The sequence below is a fragment of the Colius striatus genome, chromosome 15, assembly GCF_028858725.1.
Source record: "Colius striatus isolate bColStr4 chromosome 15, bColStr4.1.hap1, whole genome shotgun sequence".
Taxonomy (NCBI): Eukaryota; Metazoa; Chordata; class Aves; order Coliiformes; family Coliidae; genus Colius; species Colius striatus.
In genome coordinates this window covers 14,684,546-14,702,766 of record NC_084773.1, presented here as the reverse complement: position 1 = coordinate 14,702,766, position 18,221 = coordinate 14,684,546, and the positions used below count along the sequence as shown (strand labels likewise).

Here is an 18,221-nt window from a genome sequence, read left to right as displayed (position 1 = left end):
TTATTCTTGTACATTTATCTTGTCATATTTTTTTTGTGCTTGTTAGAGGCTATAGTGAATGAGGATGTGCAAAGAAGTAAATGTTAAGCCATTTGACGAGTAACTGTTGTTGCAGCTTTCATGTCATAGCAGTCCGAGATGGCACATGCGCATGCATGCACATGCAGAGAAAACCCAGCCCTCCACTCCTGTGATGGAGCTGTCTGTTAAACAGAAACTTGAGAAGAACATATTTTTGCTGCTGGGGAAACTGGGGAGAAATAGGGAATTCATTTGGTTCCCACCTCTTTCGACTTAGTAGATACAAACTTTCAGCAGCACTCAAATTCGCAGCTCGATAGCGGCACTTGACTCGGAAGTAAACAGACAGCTCTGAACCAGGGTGGAGTTTATTTCATTTGCAATTTAAGTACTGAACAACAAGAAAAAAAAATAGATCCTGCTATTCATTAATTTTTTGTATGACTCTACAATTCCTTTCATGTGGGTGAACAATACCTGTTAGAGTGAAAAGTTTTGCTTTTTTTTGTTTCGCTACGATTTAAAAGAAAAGCTCCATTTCCGCCAAGCTGTGCTTTTCTCCAGTGTTCGCATTATAAAAGAGAAAAAAAACCCAAAACTGTTCTTGTTTACTGTTGAAATCATGCACAGTATTATAGTCAATAATGCTGCCAATACATATTACACCTTTTGGCAATATTTAAGCTTCATAAAAGTGGTCACTTGTCTGAAAGCACCAATCTTTGTTCATTCTGTGTTAGTGATGCATCAAACGAAATTCCAAAACGTGCTCAATGTTCTGGTTTGGTTTGTTGGTCTTTTTTTTTTGGAAACCCTTTTCTTTCTAACATGAAAGATTGGTCTGTACTTGTTTTATGTATCACTTGTGGTTATATCTCATTTTTGAATGTCTGTTTATATTTGACGACTGTTAGTCACACCGTATACAAAGAGTTGTTTGTTTTGAGAATTTGCAATGATTTGTTCCCCCATAATACGTAGCAAGGTTTGTTGAGCTGCTTAAGAAATTTTTAGCTGTAAGTGGTTTCTTTTTTTGGTTGGTTTGATTTTTTTCTTTAAGTTTCTTTTTCATTCTTTGCTTGAACCCGAATATTTAGCTGCTAGGTTAGGGCTCCTGTCTGCTTTCCTGAGCCTTGTTGCTAGTCTTTATGTTATTCTGGTTTGTTCCTTCTTACCCTGCTAACTTCTAGCTGGACTCAAGGGTAAGTGCTTCCCTGTAGCTAGCACAGCTCAGATAATCAGACCAGATTATCTGACAAATGCAATGTGCTTTTCTTTTTCTCTTAAACCTTTCTCATGTTTAGATTTTGTAGTACAAACTTTCCATGTTATTTTCCTGAATTGAGGTTCGAAATGTAAGTTTCCATACTGAAATTAGGATGCATGTGATGTTTGCATAATTGCCTTCTCTCCCTGGCTTTCACATTGGCATCAAGTGATCCTCTTAGTAAAGCCAATCATTAACATTTCTATTTTTCATTCCAAGATGTAAATATTAATTAACATCACAATAAACTGTAAATAATACCTTCTTTTGTTTCATGGAATTTACATCTAGTTGACTGCTTCCTGCCTGAAAACAGATCATTTTGCACTCTGACAATATCCTTTCTCTCCCTGCCGATGATTAGCTCAGTGCAGCACACCAGTGTGCGGGGCTACTCGTGGACACCTCAAAGCATAGAAAGGTAGGGCAGGTGACCCTGAGAGACCTAGGTGAGGTGCAGGACTCCACAGGAGCCCCTCTAAAAAACCCTCCACACGTGTGCCTTGTGAAAACAAGCCTGAGTCATCGAGGTTTGATAGCTGCCTCTCCTGTAAACTTGGTAGGGGATGATTTTGACAGCAAATAGTAGCTCTCTGGGTTTGGAGATGCTGACCCACTCTGACTTAAATACATTAGTCACAGAGGGGTGTTGCTGTTCCCCAAAATTATCATGAATTAATGTTTCAGCCTGGGTCTCAATTATCTATCAAAGCAATGGTTGCCAAAGAACATGCCAGGAGAATTATTATCTTACACTTTCCCACTGGAATACTTACTTTGAAAAAGATAAAAGCCCAAACTTGTGCTGTAAAAGACCTTCTCCTTAGTCTTTGTTCAGTCTTAAATACACCCGGTATAAATCCTTTATTGGTGTTAAAAGCTGCTTCTCTAATACCTGGAGAGTGCCTACTTTCCTTAGGAGAGAATAGCATCAGTGGGTCATGAGAGCTGGCAAATATGTATCCAGAGTATCTGAATGCAATTACGAGAAGGAACCGGCGGTGTCATCCCTCCTGGCCATCAAACGAGACTCTTTTTTTCCTTCTTTCTCCTTTCATTTCTTTTCCTCTTCTTCTTTTTTTTCCTTCTGTGTGTGAGTATGTGCGTGTGTGTATAAATATACCCTTGGGTAGCAGGCAGAATTCCTTCTCAGCAGACACTTTCTTTTTTCTTTCTTGTTTTTTTTTTTTTGTTTTCTAAATGTTTGGATTTCCGAAGAGGATTCTTATCAGGCTTTGCCTCAAAAAAACAAAAACAAATCAAAACTTTAATTTGATGGAAATATGAATATTTTGCCACTTTGAAAGAAAGAAAGAAAGAGTGAATGAATGAATGAATTTGGGTCTGGCAACATTACATGTATTTGCACTACAATGCATTGCTATCCTATTAGATTATTAGTTTCGTGCTTTAATTGCTTTATTTATTTTCTTTTAGATAGTTAGAGATATCATGAGAACGCTGCTGTGTCTTCTGTATTGTCAACTTGCAGATGCTTCATTGCAGGAATGCAGAATTAAAACGTTAATTGAGTTCTCACATAACTTGCATGGATTTAAAACTAGCCTGTAAATCACTTCTACGTGCTTTAAGGAGCATGGGACTGTAACTTTATGAAATACAAATTCGCAGGTTTCCGCAGTCATCCAATTCAAAATATTTTTAATTAGTTATAAAAATGCTGTGAAACAATGTTTTATGTTATAAATAGCTGTTCTAAAACTGTGTTTTTAACTTGCCACACAAGGAATTATGTAAGTGCATACTACAAATTCTTATTCATTTCACTACCAAACATTAGATAACTTAGATTTTGATTCAGTGTCTGGTGATTTACAGGAACGTTCGTAATCGTTTATTAAAATTGTGACTCGAGCAGAGAAGAATTTGTTTGCAGCAGGGGGAAAGCCATAAAATGTAGGAATAAACAGCCAATTAAATTTAAAGCTATCTGCAACATGGAATAATAGGAAGGAAAAAAAATAAGAAGAGCTCTTAGCTCTCCCCAGCTGAGCGGCAAGTCCGGCCTGCTGCAGCGGCTGCCGCGCACGGGGAGCAGGGAGGAGGTTTGCAGAGCCCCAGACACACACACACACACATCAGTTCTCAGAGGTGGCAATGCCGTGGTGCACAGCAAGGAGGGGATGTGTTAAGTCACCAGCCGGCACTGCCAGCACCTGGCTCACAATCCACAGCCTGGCATTTGAGTCCTGGTACTGGGGATGTTCTTCCCCCTTCAGAACACCAGTGTTTGCTAGTAAAGCCTCTCGCTCCACCCAGCTGACCAAAATGAGGTTTCTAGGCACTTCCCCTGGGTATTTCTTTAAGGAATATTTCTAGACACTTCCCCTAGGTATTTCTTTGCAGCCCAAGTGTGTCACTTAGCTCCAGCCACAAGAGCCAGAGGGGACCCCACCATCCCTCCGAGCCCACAGCAGGTCGTGGTGGGCCTGTCGTTGCCCGCTTGTCGCTGGGCCGTGCCAGCAAACACCAGGCAGGCTGGAAAACTTCTCCCACTTTGCCCAGCCAGGCCAGCAAAGAGTTTTCTAGAAATATCTGTAAATGAATAGCTGCCATCAATCATTGTCATTCCTTTATTTCATGTCTCCTGATGAGGTTGACTAGTGTCATTGTTTGTTACTGTCCAAACCACATCTTCATTCTTGTAATGTCAAGCAGATATGACAAGCACACATTTTCCAGATGAGTAAGATACAAAGTCACCTTTTAATTTACAGTTGTTTGGGTGTTTTGTTTGGGGTTTTTTGTTGGGTTTTTTTTTAATAAGCAAACATTTTGTAAAATTTACTGGATGTTCAGTTGCCTTTGGAGTACCAAAAAAAAGTCACTCATTAACAAAAAAGAAATAAATCTGGAGTAAGAAATTCTTACAATAAAATGGCTACCTAAAGCCTTTTATAACAAGAATTCTTTTATGGAGCTTGTCCCCCGCTATTAACTTCACCACTCTTAGAGCAAAATCTGCCAATATTATTGCTGGAGCAAAGGAAATGCAGAGGGCAGGGAAACACGTTTTGTTTGTACTAAAAAGGAATGGGAGATTTAACTGGTTTGTCTCTTCCTTTTGAAATAACAGATAAAGAGAAATACAGCCCTCAGAGGACCAAATGGTGGGACAGTCCTTTGGTTTTCATTACTGTTGTTCTTGTTGAAATCTTTGTGTCCCTGACACTGGCAGATTTTTAAGACTCTGATTTCCAGCACTTGTAGGGAGTGTGTGTGTGACAGGGGGCTAGCTAATGGAGTCAGTATAAAATGCAAACTGGATAAAAATTGACAAAATAAATCTGGCAGTATTTTTTAAGGCACATAATGCAGGTGCCCGAGTGTGATATAAAAGGCCAGAGTCTATAGTTTTCCAGAAGAAAGCTTCATGGAGTCTGTGCTGCCAATTTACCTCTGCTGGCAGCCTCCCTTCAGAGACCACCATCAAACATGTTTCAGCTGCAGTTGTGCAGCTTGTCTAAATATGTAAGAACTTTTGGGGGCCTGCAGCAGCATTTTGTCTGGGGCCTGGAACAAAGAAGCACCAGTGAGCTTGGCACGGCACCTTGGGAAGGGATTGTAAATTACTGGAGCATCATATAACTTTCTTTCTTTGGTTTCTCCTTTCTTTTTAGCTGGAATAACAGAGCAGGGTCAAAAAAGCAACCGTATTTGACTGAAACAATTAATTTAAAGTGCTCACAAGTTAGCTGTAGAGTTTGTGTGTGAATATTAGCCATTCTCATTTTGTGCTTTGTTTAAAAGCTCATTCAAACTGTACAAGCCATTTTGAAAGAGAGTAGGTTGTACATAACACTTATTTCACATGCATATGTTGGTATTATTCTAAACTGCAGGTCAACTGTCTGATATATAGAGTAATAATATATTTAGGTCTATGTTTTTCTTTTTGTCATGCCTAGGAAGTTTAATGCTTTCAGAATAATTTGATTCCCAATTTTCCTTTGTAAAAGCAAGTCCATTGGAAGAAACCAAAATGCAAAAACAAATGACAAGTTGCATGGGGTATTTATTTTCCAATTAGACTGAGGTGAGTTTAGGGTGGGATTGTTCATTTTAAGCAGCTTCTAGTTATTCATAAGAATTTTAAGAATTTCTGGCCCTGAGCAGATATTTAAGAGAAATATGGGTGTATTACCATTCTCAAAGATATCCCCAGTTGGAGTGACATGCACCCATACAGCCTCACAGCTCTGCCAAGACTTGGTTTGGCCATGTGGCACTGGGCTACTGCAGGGAGAGCTGCAGCTGGTCACCTTTCTTCCTGTGGCAGAAAACCATGTTTAAAACCACTAACTGAGTGTGGCTTCTACTTATTTGGACACTTGAGCTCTTGCGGTGCCATGTCTGATGCCTCTCTTCAGGTGGTTTTTCTGAGGTGGAGAGATTTGGGACAAACGAACTTTTGAGCAGGCACCCAAGGGGACGTTCAGTAAGGTGTGGCTTCAAATTGATTAATGCAAGTCAAGTTGCCCATGATTATGGACCGTCGTGAGGGCTGTTTAATCCCTGTGGCTGTTCTCACACTTGCAGGGAACTGTCTGTGCTGCCTGTCTTGAGTAGGGAGATCTTGAAAAGCCCAGGACAGACCCTCAGCTCCATGGAAGCCATCAGAGCTTCAGTCCATTCACACCAACCAAAGGTCCATTCGGTGCACACCTTGCTCAGAAAACATAAAGTGGGGAGAAGCTTACTAGTCTGGAGTAAAAAATATTCAACTGTGCTTTCTAGCACATATGCTCAAAAAAGTTCACCAGCTAAAGGGCTAGAGGACTCTTCAAATTTCCAGCTGATTTACTCCGCTCTCAGAGCCTCGTTGGCTGAGCAGGAGGAGTGACAGTGTATCAGGGCTCCTAATTGAAAAGTAATAAAATCTCTGAGCAGAGCTGGCAAATGAAGGCCTCCAGCCAATTTGTCAGCTTGCAGTCAACTCCAAAGAGCTGGGCAGAGCAGCAAGCGATTAAAAATAGTCTGATAATATCTGTTAAAACATTTTGCGGACACTAGGGGTGGAATTGAAAACAGAATAGACAAACTCTTTGGGAGCAAATGCAATCAAATCGATCTTGGCCCAAAGGGACAGGGACAGTGACAGTAGGGCAGAGAGCTTGTGAAAACAGACAGGACCGACCCATTCTGTGAGTCCCAGGGCTGGATGGGCTTCATGTCCCTTGCACAGGATGCAGGAGAGGTCCTGTGGAGGTGATGTGCTCCTTGAGAAGGTTGTCCTCATCCCCCAAGCCTTGTGTTGCCACATCTCTTGGCACCGTTGGCATTTTCTTCTTCTATCCCTGTACTGAGTCCACGGAGCCGACGGCAGAGGCAGAGCGGGGATTTGGGACTGAGGGGGTTGGCAGCAGGACCCAGGGTGAAACAGAAGAGCAGACCCTCAAAATTAACCAGCAGTAAGGAAAAAAATCAGTGTTTATTCAGCAGGGTTTTAATGAGGAAAATTGCCAGCTACTGCTGAATTAAGTATTGCTAGCAGCTAATTGAAATGTACCATGTTTTAATTTGTCTGATTTCTTTCCAGTGGGTGATGTTATTTATATAGTTTGTATATAGCTAATGACAGACTATACAGAAAATGTAAAGATTGCTTCCAATGATCAGTAATATCTGAGAGCACAGACATGAGCGAGGTACTTTGGAAGACATGCCATCCTTCACAGCTTAATATTAAATAGTGAAACATATATAAAAGAACACTGTCTCATGATCATTTAAAGCTCTTTTTATTTTTGTGTTGATATTTTTTTAATGAAGGATTTTTGTTTTTTCTGGTCAAGAGGGACCTTGTTTTAAAACAAATACAGTTACCATATACCACTATTGCGGAAAACTGCGTTTTTATGTCCTTTCAGCCACATTGTCTCGAGGCCACCCAGTTCCCCTAGGAGGCTATAAACAGGGAAAGGATTTAAATCCGATTCTCTTTGTCGAGGATTTGGCAGGAACCCATATAGTAGGAAGCTGAGCATGGACAAAACCGAGTGAAAGGTGTCCTTTAATTCCCCGTCCGCTGGCAGAACAAAGCCTGCTCCCAGCGGGGTCCCGGCTGGCCGCACCCAGGCCAGCTTGGCGGCTTCACTTCCACTGCTGCATGCCGTGTATTTTTAGTTAACCATGTTGAGATTAATTAATTAGCCCCTAGGAGTTAGTGCCCATAAACGTCACCCAAAGCAGAGAAGTGTGAATACGTTGAGGCTGTTAATTCACCCAAAAATGGCAGCTCGTAATCCAGGCAGAGGGAATTCAGTCCCTCCGTCGGGATGACTGGCAGCTCCGGCGCACTGTCGGGTTACTGCCTCAGTGACAACAAACTACATCTCAATTTAACTTCTTAGCGATGCTTAAAAGAGCATCTTTTCATTTCGATGAGGTAGCATTTAAAGCTGCCATTAGGGAAAAAAAATTGCCGTGGGGAGACAAGCATTGGCATTTGGATAACAAACGTTAACTGGTCTGATACCTAGAAAACTTAGAACATGTAGAGACAAATGCTACAGCTGTAACTTCATTAGAATGGCAGAATCTATTATAATTAACTGCAGCTATCTAAATAGGAGCTAATTTTCTCCTGCGAGCCAAAATTCTGTTAACTCATAGCGTATTGTGAGATACAGAGTAAGTTCTTGGGTTTGTGTTCTGGTTTTAAGTACAGAATAAACGTGCTATAATGAGCAGTTGACAAGATGTTAATCCTAGAATCTTGTGCCTAAATGGAATAAGATAGTCCATAACCAATGCAAGTTGACAACGGGAGGTGAAAAGTGTACTGTGTAGCCTGCAAAGAGAAAAAGTTAATGGCAATTTAGAGAAGAGGAGGTATTTAGCTTTCATGCTTCACACTGTATATTTTTTTTTCTGTTGTATTTGTCAACTAAAATGTCTTATATCTCTCTAAATGGTGTCTTTCTCTATATGTATAAATGAACAGATGCAGATAGAGCTCAAAAGCATGGCATGGATGAATTTATCTCTTCCAATCCCTGTAACTTTGACCACGCTTCACTCTTTGAGATGGTTCAGCGCCTCACTTTGGACCACAGACTTAATGATTCCTATTCTTGTCTGGCAAGTATATTCTTTGGTCTCTAGTGATATAAACATCGAGCAGCAAAGTGAAGGGTAGTGCGAATTGGGGCTAATCCCCCTGTTGCTGGAAGATTGACTTCTGTTTACACCAGGTTTGAATTTGGCCCAGAGGTATTTTCTTTTGAGAGGCTACCTGCAGTGAACTGACTGCTGTTCTTCCCCAGTTGCACTGTCTTTATTGTTTCTGTTCGCAATGCTTAAAATGTTTCTTCCTGCAAAGACAAACTCTAGTGTGGGGATGTGAAGTAGAGAGCAGTGTTTTGCAGCCTCCTGCGCTGCCTTCCAGAGTCTTCTGGATGAAAGCTGACGGGCTGGTGTCACCTCCCATGTCAATGGAGTCCCGCCAGGAGTAACTGTGGCCCGGTTTTTTGTCTCTTTACAAGCAGGGATCCCAAGCAGGTAACAGATAGGACTAGGTGGGTAACTGCAGGGATGCTGCAGTCTGTCCATGCTCATAGTCACATTGCCTGTCCAGATGATTCTCTTGAGCACAGGTTGCAGCTCTCAGCCCACTGCTGTGTAACACAGTCTATAGGACAAGGCCACTGAGATGCTCCAGGACAGCTTGTAGCCTTCGACTGGGTGCAGTGCTCGGGGGATTTAGATATTGTGAGGACTTAAATGACAAATAACCTTTAACAATACAACTTGAACAATTTTTAACAGTTTGAGAGAGGATGAAGAGGCTCCTAGTTTATGAAAAAACAACAGGATGAAGCCTTTCTATAGGGGCCTGAAATACAGGTCCTGTCCTGAACATGGCATGGGATGGATCCTGACCTGACACCCTCTAAGTCTGGCACAGAAACCTCCACACTGGGGTGTCATCGGGGGCTACTTTGGCAGAAGGACCACCCTGTGCCAAGAGCCTTCATCTTTTGCCAACTATGTGGTCCCTGGAGCTGAGGCTCTTTGATGGCTTTGCTGTTAAAAGCAGCAACCTGGGAACACAACTGAGCAGTTGACAATGAGACTGTCAGTCTCAAATCCTGTTCTCCGTGTCCACCTCCATCATGGTGTTGCTCTCACCTGCTCACACCACATGCACGGGCTGATCTCTTCAGAGGGCTAAGATCCAGTAAATGCCACTAGCAGTAGTGAGTTGTCACCTTCCTGGTGAGAGGCAGGGACGGTAGGAATGGTTGTGGACAATCCCTGAGGTAAGGATGAAGTAGGAGTAGGCTGCAGCGTGCACTTGACTTGCAGATACCCAAGTGGTGCAAGTTGGCTTGGTGGGAGCATTGTCAGACCTGCAGCAGGTTTCTCACCAGTTCCATCGAGGTCTTTGCTCCGGCAGGCAGCAAATTTGGCATGCAGCTTCTGCTCCCCACGCATGGCTGACCCTAGGAAGACCATCCCCATCCATGCATGTCTGACAGGTTGGCTTGCAGCTGGTTTGTCTCTGTGCAGTCTCGGGCCTGGTGAGAGAGATGTGGCCATTGAATTAAATTCATGGAGAGGTGAAAGGCTATCACTGAAAATGATTAACAATGTTTCTCTTCAAGAAACCCACCAGCCACACTTCTGCTTGTTGTTGAGGTGTTTAGGCCCTTGCTAGAAGCTGCTGAAGGGTTGGAGCTTCTCCTCAGCACCAAGACTTGTGCCTCTTCGGAGCAGAGCATCGCCAATTAACCATCTTCTTTCAAATCACGCATTGCAGAGTGTTATAAAGAAGAGAATAATCGGCTATGTTCACCTACAATTGGATTTCACATGCTTCTTTACTTATTTTAATATGATTTGTCCTGATTATGGCATAACAAAAAAAACAGACTGACTTCAAAATTTAAGTTCAGCTGCAAAGAGCTCTCACTGCTCTTGATATATCTGTGGGATGTTGGCCATATCACTGCGTTGGCTTTCCCAGAGGAGCTGTGAGCCCGTGGTAAGCCTGTTGTGTCCCTTCTATGTGCTGCTGGAAAACTATTATTCTCCCTACAGGACATTCACATGCAAGGTCCCCCAGAGTTCTGCCTCATCACCCCTCTCCTTGTTTTCAAATGTGGGCATGGAGGTGCCAAGGAAGACTTACCCTGACACAGAGGATATCTCAGCGTCGCCTCTTTTCAGTGGAACCAGGTTAAACAACGTTATTACGAGCCCACTCACTGGCTGAGCCAGGCATCCCTATGAAAACAAACAGGCTGACTGACTAATCTCAGCTATGGCAGAAGTGATATTTGCTGGCAGAGAGCACTGTGCTGGGGAAGGGAAAGAGCGTTGTCTGCAAAGCTTGCTGAGGGCTCCTGCCCATCGTCCACAAACTGGTAGCAGAGCCACATTCACAGCTCTTCCTGGACTTTTGGGAAGAGTATGCAACTCTTCCAGCTTCTTGCGGACTCCACATACATATGAGTCCTCATTGCTTGCTGCTTGGACACATGTTGTTTCTAAGACTGCCCTTCAGTTCTTCCCAAGATTTCCCAACCCACTGCCAGCAACCAGCTCATGCAGCTGGGTCCCTGCAGGAGCTGTTATTTCCCATCATGTGTCAGCGTTCATGGGATCCGTATAACACAGCACAACATGTACCGAGGAGAGGTGGGCTTCCAGAGTGGCCAGCCTAGCTGAGATGATGTGAAGGAGTCAGACTAAAAGATCCATGAAGCAGGCTGCCAAAATGATTTATTTTTCCATTTTCCTGCAATAAATGGGGAAATTCAGCCACTGAAAAGTGAAAATTTTCCCTCAACAATTCTGTTTTTTAACAAAAGCTGCATATGCCATTGGAAAAATTGCTAATGTGTCACCAAGCCTGGCCAAGTCGTGCTTTACCCAGCATCAACCCTCCCGTTGCCCTCCATGAGGGTGCCTAGGACATGTATCCCCAGCTCAGTGCACTTCAGCCTGTTGCACACAGTCAGTTGAGCTCCCTGAGCTCTGCCTTCTTCCCCATTGTCCCCTCTGGGTTTCCTTGTGCTGTTGAAGATCATCTGGGAGACCTCACTGAGCTGTGCCCAGCTGCACTGGGGACACCGGTGTGTCACCCCTGGCAGCCGCATTTGCCAGACTGACTGGTTGCACCAGTCAAATCTTAACCAAGAACCAGAATCTGCCTGAAGACGTGGGGAATCTATCTGAATACTGCCATTCATCAAACCTTAGGTGTTTTCTGGATGTACAGGGAGCAGTATTTACTGCTCCTTTGGAGTCCTATACAGCAGCAGGGTTTTTTTATTTCCTGCCTCTGCTGTGCAAAAGACTACCTGGACTCTGAATCTCTTCACTCATAGTCTGCTTGTCTGTGCTCTCATGAGGTATGAGGCTCATCACTGAACCTCTGAGCTTCTGCTCATGCTTCCCCTCATTGAGCCACATCAGCACTCTGATCATTTGCGCCCAGTACTTTTCAGACTGCGGTGCAGGGGAGCAATATGAGGTGCTGTTGGATCAATGGCTCCTGCTTCCTTCACCCCAAACTCTGGGCTCAATACTTGGCTCCAGTGAAATTATTGTCAGCCTTCCCATTGATGCCAGTAGGGCCAAGATCTTACCTCACAGGGAGGACTGAGCCCCTTGCATGTATTAGGTGATTCTAGCAATTTAAACCTCATTTCAGCCACAGTAACCAAATGCACACGTCCTTCTATCACAAAGCAGTCGTGGCATTTCTCTGTTTTAGCACGCCTGATCACCAAAGACTTGTGTGAAGAGAGGAAAGGTCCAAGAGAGACAGTCCAAGGATGTAACCAACAGGCAACATACAGAAATCCAGAATCAAGCATAATGCCACCAACCAAAAAAAGCAAACAAAAACACCATTGAAAGCACTGAAGGAAAATATACCCCTCCCAAAAAATAGCCTTCCAGAGTGCTGTCCCATCTGCATTGTTCTGTGTCTTCATTTTGAAATGTGCACTCCTAGTGATCCCAGCACTGTAGCTACTCCCTATATCTATCATTTTCCCCTCATTATTTTAATTCTTTTCTCAATCTGTTTTGGAGTTGGCCCAATAAGGATGAGCAAATCCTTCTCTATGTCTTTGAGCTCTTAATTGATATTTCTTCAACTCTTTTCAAAGCAGCTATTTTGGCATCTAGAAAAGATTTGGTGTCATCTGAGTGGTAGAAAATATATTTTAATCTTTCACAGCAGTGTTGTTTCTAAGATGTAGCATTTGGGGTAACAGATGGGGTGGCAAAGAAGTTGCCTATAGGGGCAGTGCTCTGCCTCAACTACTCTCCCGCCCGCTGCAGGAACTTTTCAATTAAACGATGAAAGATTTTGCAGCTTGATGCATTCCAGAGCTGCGTCTTAGCAATTGTTTAGCACCCAAATTTCCATGTAAATATTGATGGTTTTGCAGCGTTTTGAAAAGCAATCTACAAGAGTATTCCTGTTCTCGCTCGTGCCTTTCCCCGAAGGCAGAGGCACGCTCCGCTTCAGCTCTCCCGGGACATTCGGCGAAGCCATCCCCTCGCAGGGAAGGGCGTCCTCCTCGGGAGCCTGGACATTGTACCACGAGCTGTGTGTCACCAGGCCTCAGGACTGACAGACAGAAATAGCCTGAGGTTTCTGGATATGTAAAGAAACCCTTCTCGTGAGCAGAGCTTCCCTTTGCTTCGATGCCGAGGAGGTGGGCGATGGCAGAGTGCATCGCCAGCCCTACACAATAAGAACAATGGGAAACGGCCCTTTCTGACACTGAGGAGACATCTTCCTTCATCTGCAGGATGTTCCTACCTGCTGGCTGCAAGAGAAGTCATTATTCAGTGTAATCCTCCATGCTCTCCCCCAGATCAGTCTTCTTGCTCCCGGCCGAATGTACAGTCCCATCCCCGACATGAGATTACTGTTTCACCCTGTTTAAATAACCAAACCTTTGTCATCTCTTAAAGGTGTAAGTCTTTTTTTTCCCTTTTCTTTTTTATTTTGATTTTTTTTTTTGCTAGGCACTGCCATGAACTGGCCTAACTTTTCAGCATTTCAAATGACGTTTCCCTTTAATGGTAGCATGGTGTGTTTTTTTGTGAACAGTTGCACTGAGATTATGCTGTGTTCGGGTGCTGATATACAGACTGTACTGTTTAAAGAGTGACCTCTCTCCTTTTTCCTTAATGTAGCCTTAGGTTTGTATTTCTTTTTATTAGAACAGTTGACCACTACATCTCCAAATCTGATAGCCTTTGTATTTAATAACTTATATTTAAAATCAAGTCTCTTTATTTCTAAACAGGGCTGGTTTAGTCCTGGCCAGGTCTTTGTGCTAGATGAGTATTGTGCACGTAATGGAGTGAGAGGCTGTCACAGACATCTCTGCTACCTCAGAGATTTGCTAGAGCGCGCAGAAAACGGAGCTATGATTGACCCCACCTTACTTCACTACAGCTTTGCCTTTTGTGCATCACATGTTCATGGCAACAGGTAAGGAACTCTTCTCGGCTAGCAACTCCCTGCCAGCAAGGGATGACTTTGTCAAATACAGGTTTCCTTGGATAATGCACAACAGTCCCCAATTTGTTTTCACAGGGGATGTTTGGCAGCAGCGCTTCTAGTGGCATAGTCAGTTTGTTTGTTTGTTTCACTGCTTGTTTAATGTAAGCAATAAAAATGCACGTAGAGGATCCAGAAATGCGAAGGTTTAACTTTCTTACCCAGGCACCTGCTGGATGCCATTCTGGACAAGACAGAGTTGAAGTACTTGAGACTGTCACGGGTTGAATAAATAGAAGTAAATGATACACTGTGCTGATTTAATTGCTGTGCGAGAGGATCTGACAAGTTGCAGCAGTGAAATTTTCAGCAGTATCAAACTTCAGTGTTCAGAAGGGCTTTAAGCCCTCAGGCACCCATGTCTCATTTAAAGTCTACGTGACGTCAGTTCAGAAATTGCTTAGACATAACTGGAAATTTTCTCTTGCTATGTTGGAAAGCAGTTTTGATTTCAGAAGTAGCCCATTCCTTTCTCTCAAATGTGGCAAACCTTTGACAGGAGGAACTGGAGCTGTGCTTTTTCCTTTTCTGTTTACTTTGTTGACAGCTGTAGCATCTATTGCAGCTTCTTTTTCTGCTTTTTTTTTTTTCTCTTAAGTTGTGTCGTATGCTTTGAGATATCGTTCTTTATCCTGCTGAAGAAAGCGATGTTGTAGAGTAATGACGTGTTTTCATAAACCCTTTGGTAAATGCCATCCCAAGTTGTGACATGCATTGCCCAGGTTTCATGTTGCAAGGCTGTTGCTTGCTTTTGCAGTTACTTTCATACATCTTGTCATGGAAACCAAGTTTTTGCTCCCTTAGTTTCTTTTTTAGTTCTGACTTTCTTTTGCTTGTTCGTTCCTTCTTTGCCGATTGTTATTTGGTTTCAGTTGTTTCAGTTTAGTTTTATTTTATTTTGAGTTTTTTCATGTTTTCTTCTTGTTTCTTTCACTTTTGCTGCTGGCCTTGCCCCCCACGTTTCAATCACTCCCCAAAGCCAACACATGGCAGAATTACTTGGTGGGTCACAGCCAAGTGCAGACAGCGAGGGGGCCAAAGTGTCTCATGCCTCTGCCACTGAAGCGGAGACAAAAAAGGATTCCAAAAAGGAGTCCAAAAAAAGGAAAGATTCCAAATCCCAGCCGAATCCAGAGCCGAAAAGGTAAGCAAAAGCGTGCAGTGCACAGAAGTGCGTTGTGGAGGGACCCGGGCTCCTCAGTCACTGAGCACACTGGGCAGTTGGCACCCCACGGCACAGGGAGACCCGCTGCGGCACCAGTGTTCAGGTCAAATGCTCTCCAGGGAGTTGGACGGCGTTTGGGCACCCAAGTCCTGTAGATGATCAAGGCCTTGAGTTTTTTAGGTGTGTTTTTAGGTGATGGCTTACATGATATGTAAGAGATAAGACTGGGCAAGGGAAACTGGCTGCCCCTGTCACCTCTCTTCTGTTGGCAGGGATCATCCTGGCAGGAGATTGCTTTGGAGACAGACCTTGTCTCAAAGCCTGTTTGGTCCATAATGGAAAGGAGCTCAGAATCTGATTATGGCTGCCCCGTGTACATTGTCATGGGATCCAGCATAGCCAGAGCTGGAGGCTCTTCTTCATCTGGCTTGGTGACAGGGGGTATCTTGTAGTACTGACCATGGTGACACCCTGCCATGGAGCTGGAGAGTTGTGGGCTCAAGAAGATGTCTTGCTTTAAAACTGGTGTGTAGACCTCATTCCCAGGCACGCACAGCTGTCCAATGCTGTGTGTGACTGCTGTGTTATGCTGGCAGGCTGCTAGGCATTGCCAAAGGGGCAGCTCGGCCATGGACAGGCTATTCAAGTAATTCATTTAAATCTATTCCAAGAAAGGAACGAGGTGTTTAGCAATGACTTAGCTGTTGTTAGCGGATGGTTGACTTTGTATCAGTAGGCTGGAGGTTCATATTCCTTCTCAGTCGCTGCCATTTGTCTATTGCCTGGGGATTATGAGATGTGCTGGAGCTGCAGGGCTGCATCACTACATGCTCTCACCGAGGGCAGCCTCTGCCTGACGCCAGGAAGCTGGGGAACGCCACTGTGGGCTGAGCTTTCTGGCTTCTGCTATCAGGATGTCACAGAAAGGGACTGCAGGGGGTCTGGAAGAAAACGCAACTCCCTCTCTTTTGTGTCTAGTATCAGAAATCTGAATATCTGGGCAGAAAAGTCATGATTTCTTTGCAGAAAGCTGTTTAGGCCACATGCATCGTGTATTTGTGAGCTGGCTGGCAGAAAGTGACGAAAAGCCAGTACTTACCCATGCAGTCCTTACTGGCAGTTGCGATGAGCTCGCTTTAGCTACATCCCTTGCTCCCACCTAGTGCGTCCATATATTGCTCATTGCCTTAGGGCTGGCCATGCTCTCCACAGGAGACCTATGGCTCATGGCAGAGCAAAAAGCTTTCCCTGTAAAATTTGTCAAGGTGGGAGCATGACTGCCCAGGACCTGCACGGTGTCCGATGGAGCATCCTGGAGCAGCTGCACATTGCGTTGTTGTTGGTAGGCACGTTGGTCTAGGAAAGATTCAAGTGACAAGACATTTTTCTGTTTAACAAAGGCTTCTTTATGGGTCAAAACTGAGAAAATGTGGATTTTCTTTACAAAAGGAAGTTCCTTCGCTTTTAGATGGTAAAAAAACCCAAACCCTGAACGAGTGGTTTAGCTTTCCCCAGAATGAGGTTGGCTGTCAGTCAGAATATGCCACCCAGTAATGAAGGTCGAGCATGGAGATAATTTCATGTGGCTATCAATCTCCTGTATTAGCAGCAGACAGTGATGGAGCTGAGGTGGGCTGTCTGTTTGGATCGTGTTTGCGTAAGGTCAGGCAGCGAGACAACAGTCGCTCGCAGTCAGCGGGGAAGTGCAGGCGGGCTGCGGTGCGGGCGCCGAGGACAGCCCGAAGGTCAAGGCTGACAGGATGACAGGCATCAACACAGGGACGCTGCCTCCTCCCCTGTCCGGCCCCTGCCTTGGCAGCACGGCCGCACCGCAGCGGGACGGGAGTGGGATGGCTGCCGTGGGAATGCACCTCCGGCTCCGAGCTGACTCTGAGGCTGCAGCAGGTGAAATGGTCAAAATGGGATTCGAGGGACATTTTGGAGCTCTGTTGCTTTGTATGTCAGGGCTTGGTCTCTCCATCTCCTTTGGACTTACAGTAGCTTAATCAGATCTGTGGAAGGCTGACAAAATCTCTCCAAACCAAGGCTGTAAATCTCTGGTATTTGCATGCCAGTCCCCTCAGTCTTTCTGTTAATTTAATCCTTTTCCAATTAAAAATGGAGTTAAATGTAATTTGCTTATCCTAAGTTTCACCTCCTGCAGATACCTGAGTGTGTCAGGCTGTCAGGAAGGCAGGGACCAGGAGGAGGCAAAGACTGATGAATATCCCCATGTTTTGCCGTTACCCGGGTACTTGCTCTTCACCAAGACTGAGGAACTTGAGCCTTTTTTACTGTTGTGGTCACCAGGGAGTTGATAAAAGGGTTTTGTCCACCAGGTATCACCAGTCCTGCCATTATGAAAGATGATGTGGTTTCTAATGTATTTACCTATGCCACAGGTATGAAAGGCATAGCATTATTCAGGCATCCCACAACACGCTGGCTGTTTCTTGGTGCTTGCTTGCTTGTGGTACCACGTCTATAACACTGAGACTGTGGCTTTCCATTAATAATAGTCCTCCAAAGAGCTAGAGAAGGCAAGAAGCAGGAATGGTGTTGAGAAAGCATCAGGATTTAGGGTAAAATTATGGAAGGTTTTACGTGACCACCGAGATCTTTCCCTGCATTCTGTTCCTGTGTTTGTGACTGTCCTCATGTTGGAGGGCTGAGACAGTACTGCTGCCGTCGGTTGACACACAGAGAAGTGATGTGTTAGAGGAGCCTAACTGCTTCCCTGTCTGCTCACGGGAGAGGCGTTGCAGAGCCGAAAGTTGAGCTCAGCTTTCCCAGTCCCAAAGTTAGTGCCTAAACCTTGAGCAGAGGCTCCTGCCCCTTTCAAAGGAGCTGCTTTCAGAGGTGACCTTCGTTTTGCTTCTGCCTCTTTTGGATTGAGGCATATAATTATTTTTAAACTTTAAAGTTGGCACCAAAAATACCTCCTTCTGTGCTTTTTAATCCCAAACCTTTAAAAATAAGACTAAAATATTGATCCTGTGCATGTTAAGTATTAGCAGACATAGGGCTTATCAAATTCAGGATGCCAGACTGAATCCCCTCCGGTCTAATAACAACTGAACAGCATCATTCTCTGCGAGTTGTTAGACGACTGTTTACCCCAAGGTCCAAGCAGTTACAAGTCTCTCTATTAATTAATTTGATATATCAGTGACTTGCCCTTTCCTCTATAATCTGTATTTTACAGCATC

The 18,221-nt window shown here is 44.1% G+C and overlaps 1 protein-coding gene across 8 annotated transcripts in view; it reads left to right on the top strand.

Moving 5' to 3' along the window:
• CADPS (calcium dependent secretion activator) overlaps positions 1–18,221 on the top strand; it is a 212,317-nt gene that overhangs the window by 118,191 nt on the left and 75,905 nt on the right. For 7 of the 8 annotated variants that reach the window (XM_062007939.1, XM_062007940.1, XM_062007937.1 and 4 more), the window contains exons 12-13: positions 8,256–8,392; positions 13,591–13,778. In XM_062007939.1, the coding sequence (XP_061863923.1) occupies positions 8,256–8,392; positions 13,591–13,778 (325 nt within the window). The remainder of the gene's footprint in view (positions 1–8,255; positions 8,393–13,590; positions 13,779–18,221) is intronic. The other variant, XM_062007941.1, reaches the window with a different exon arrangement.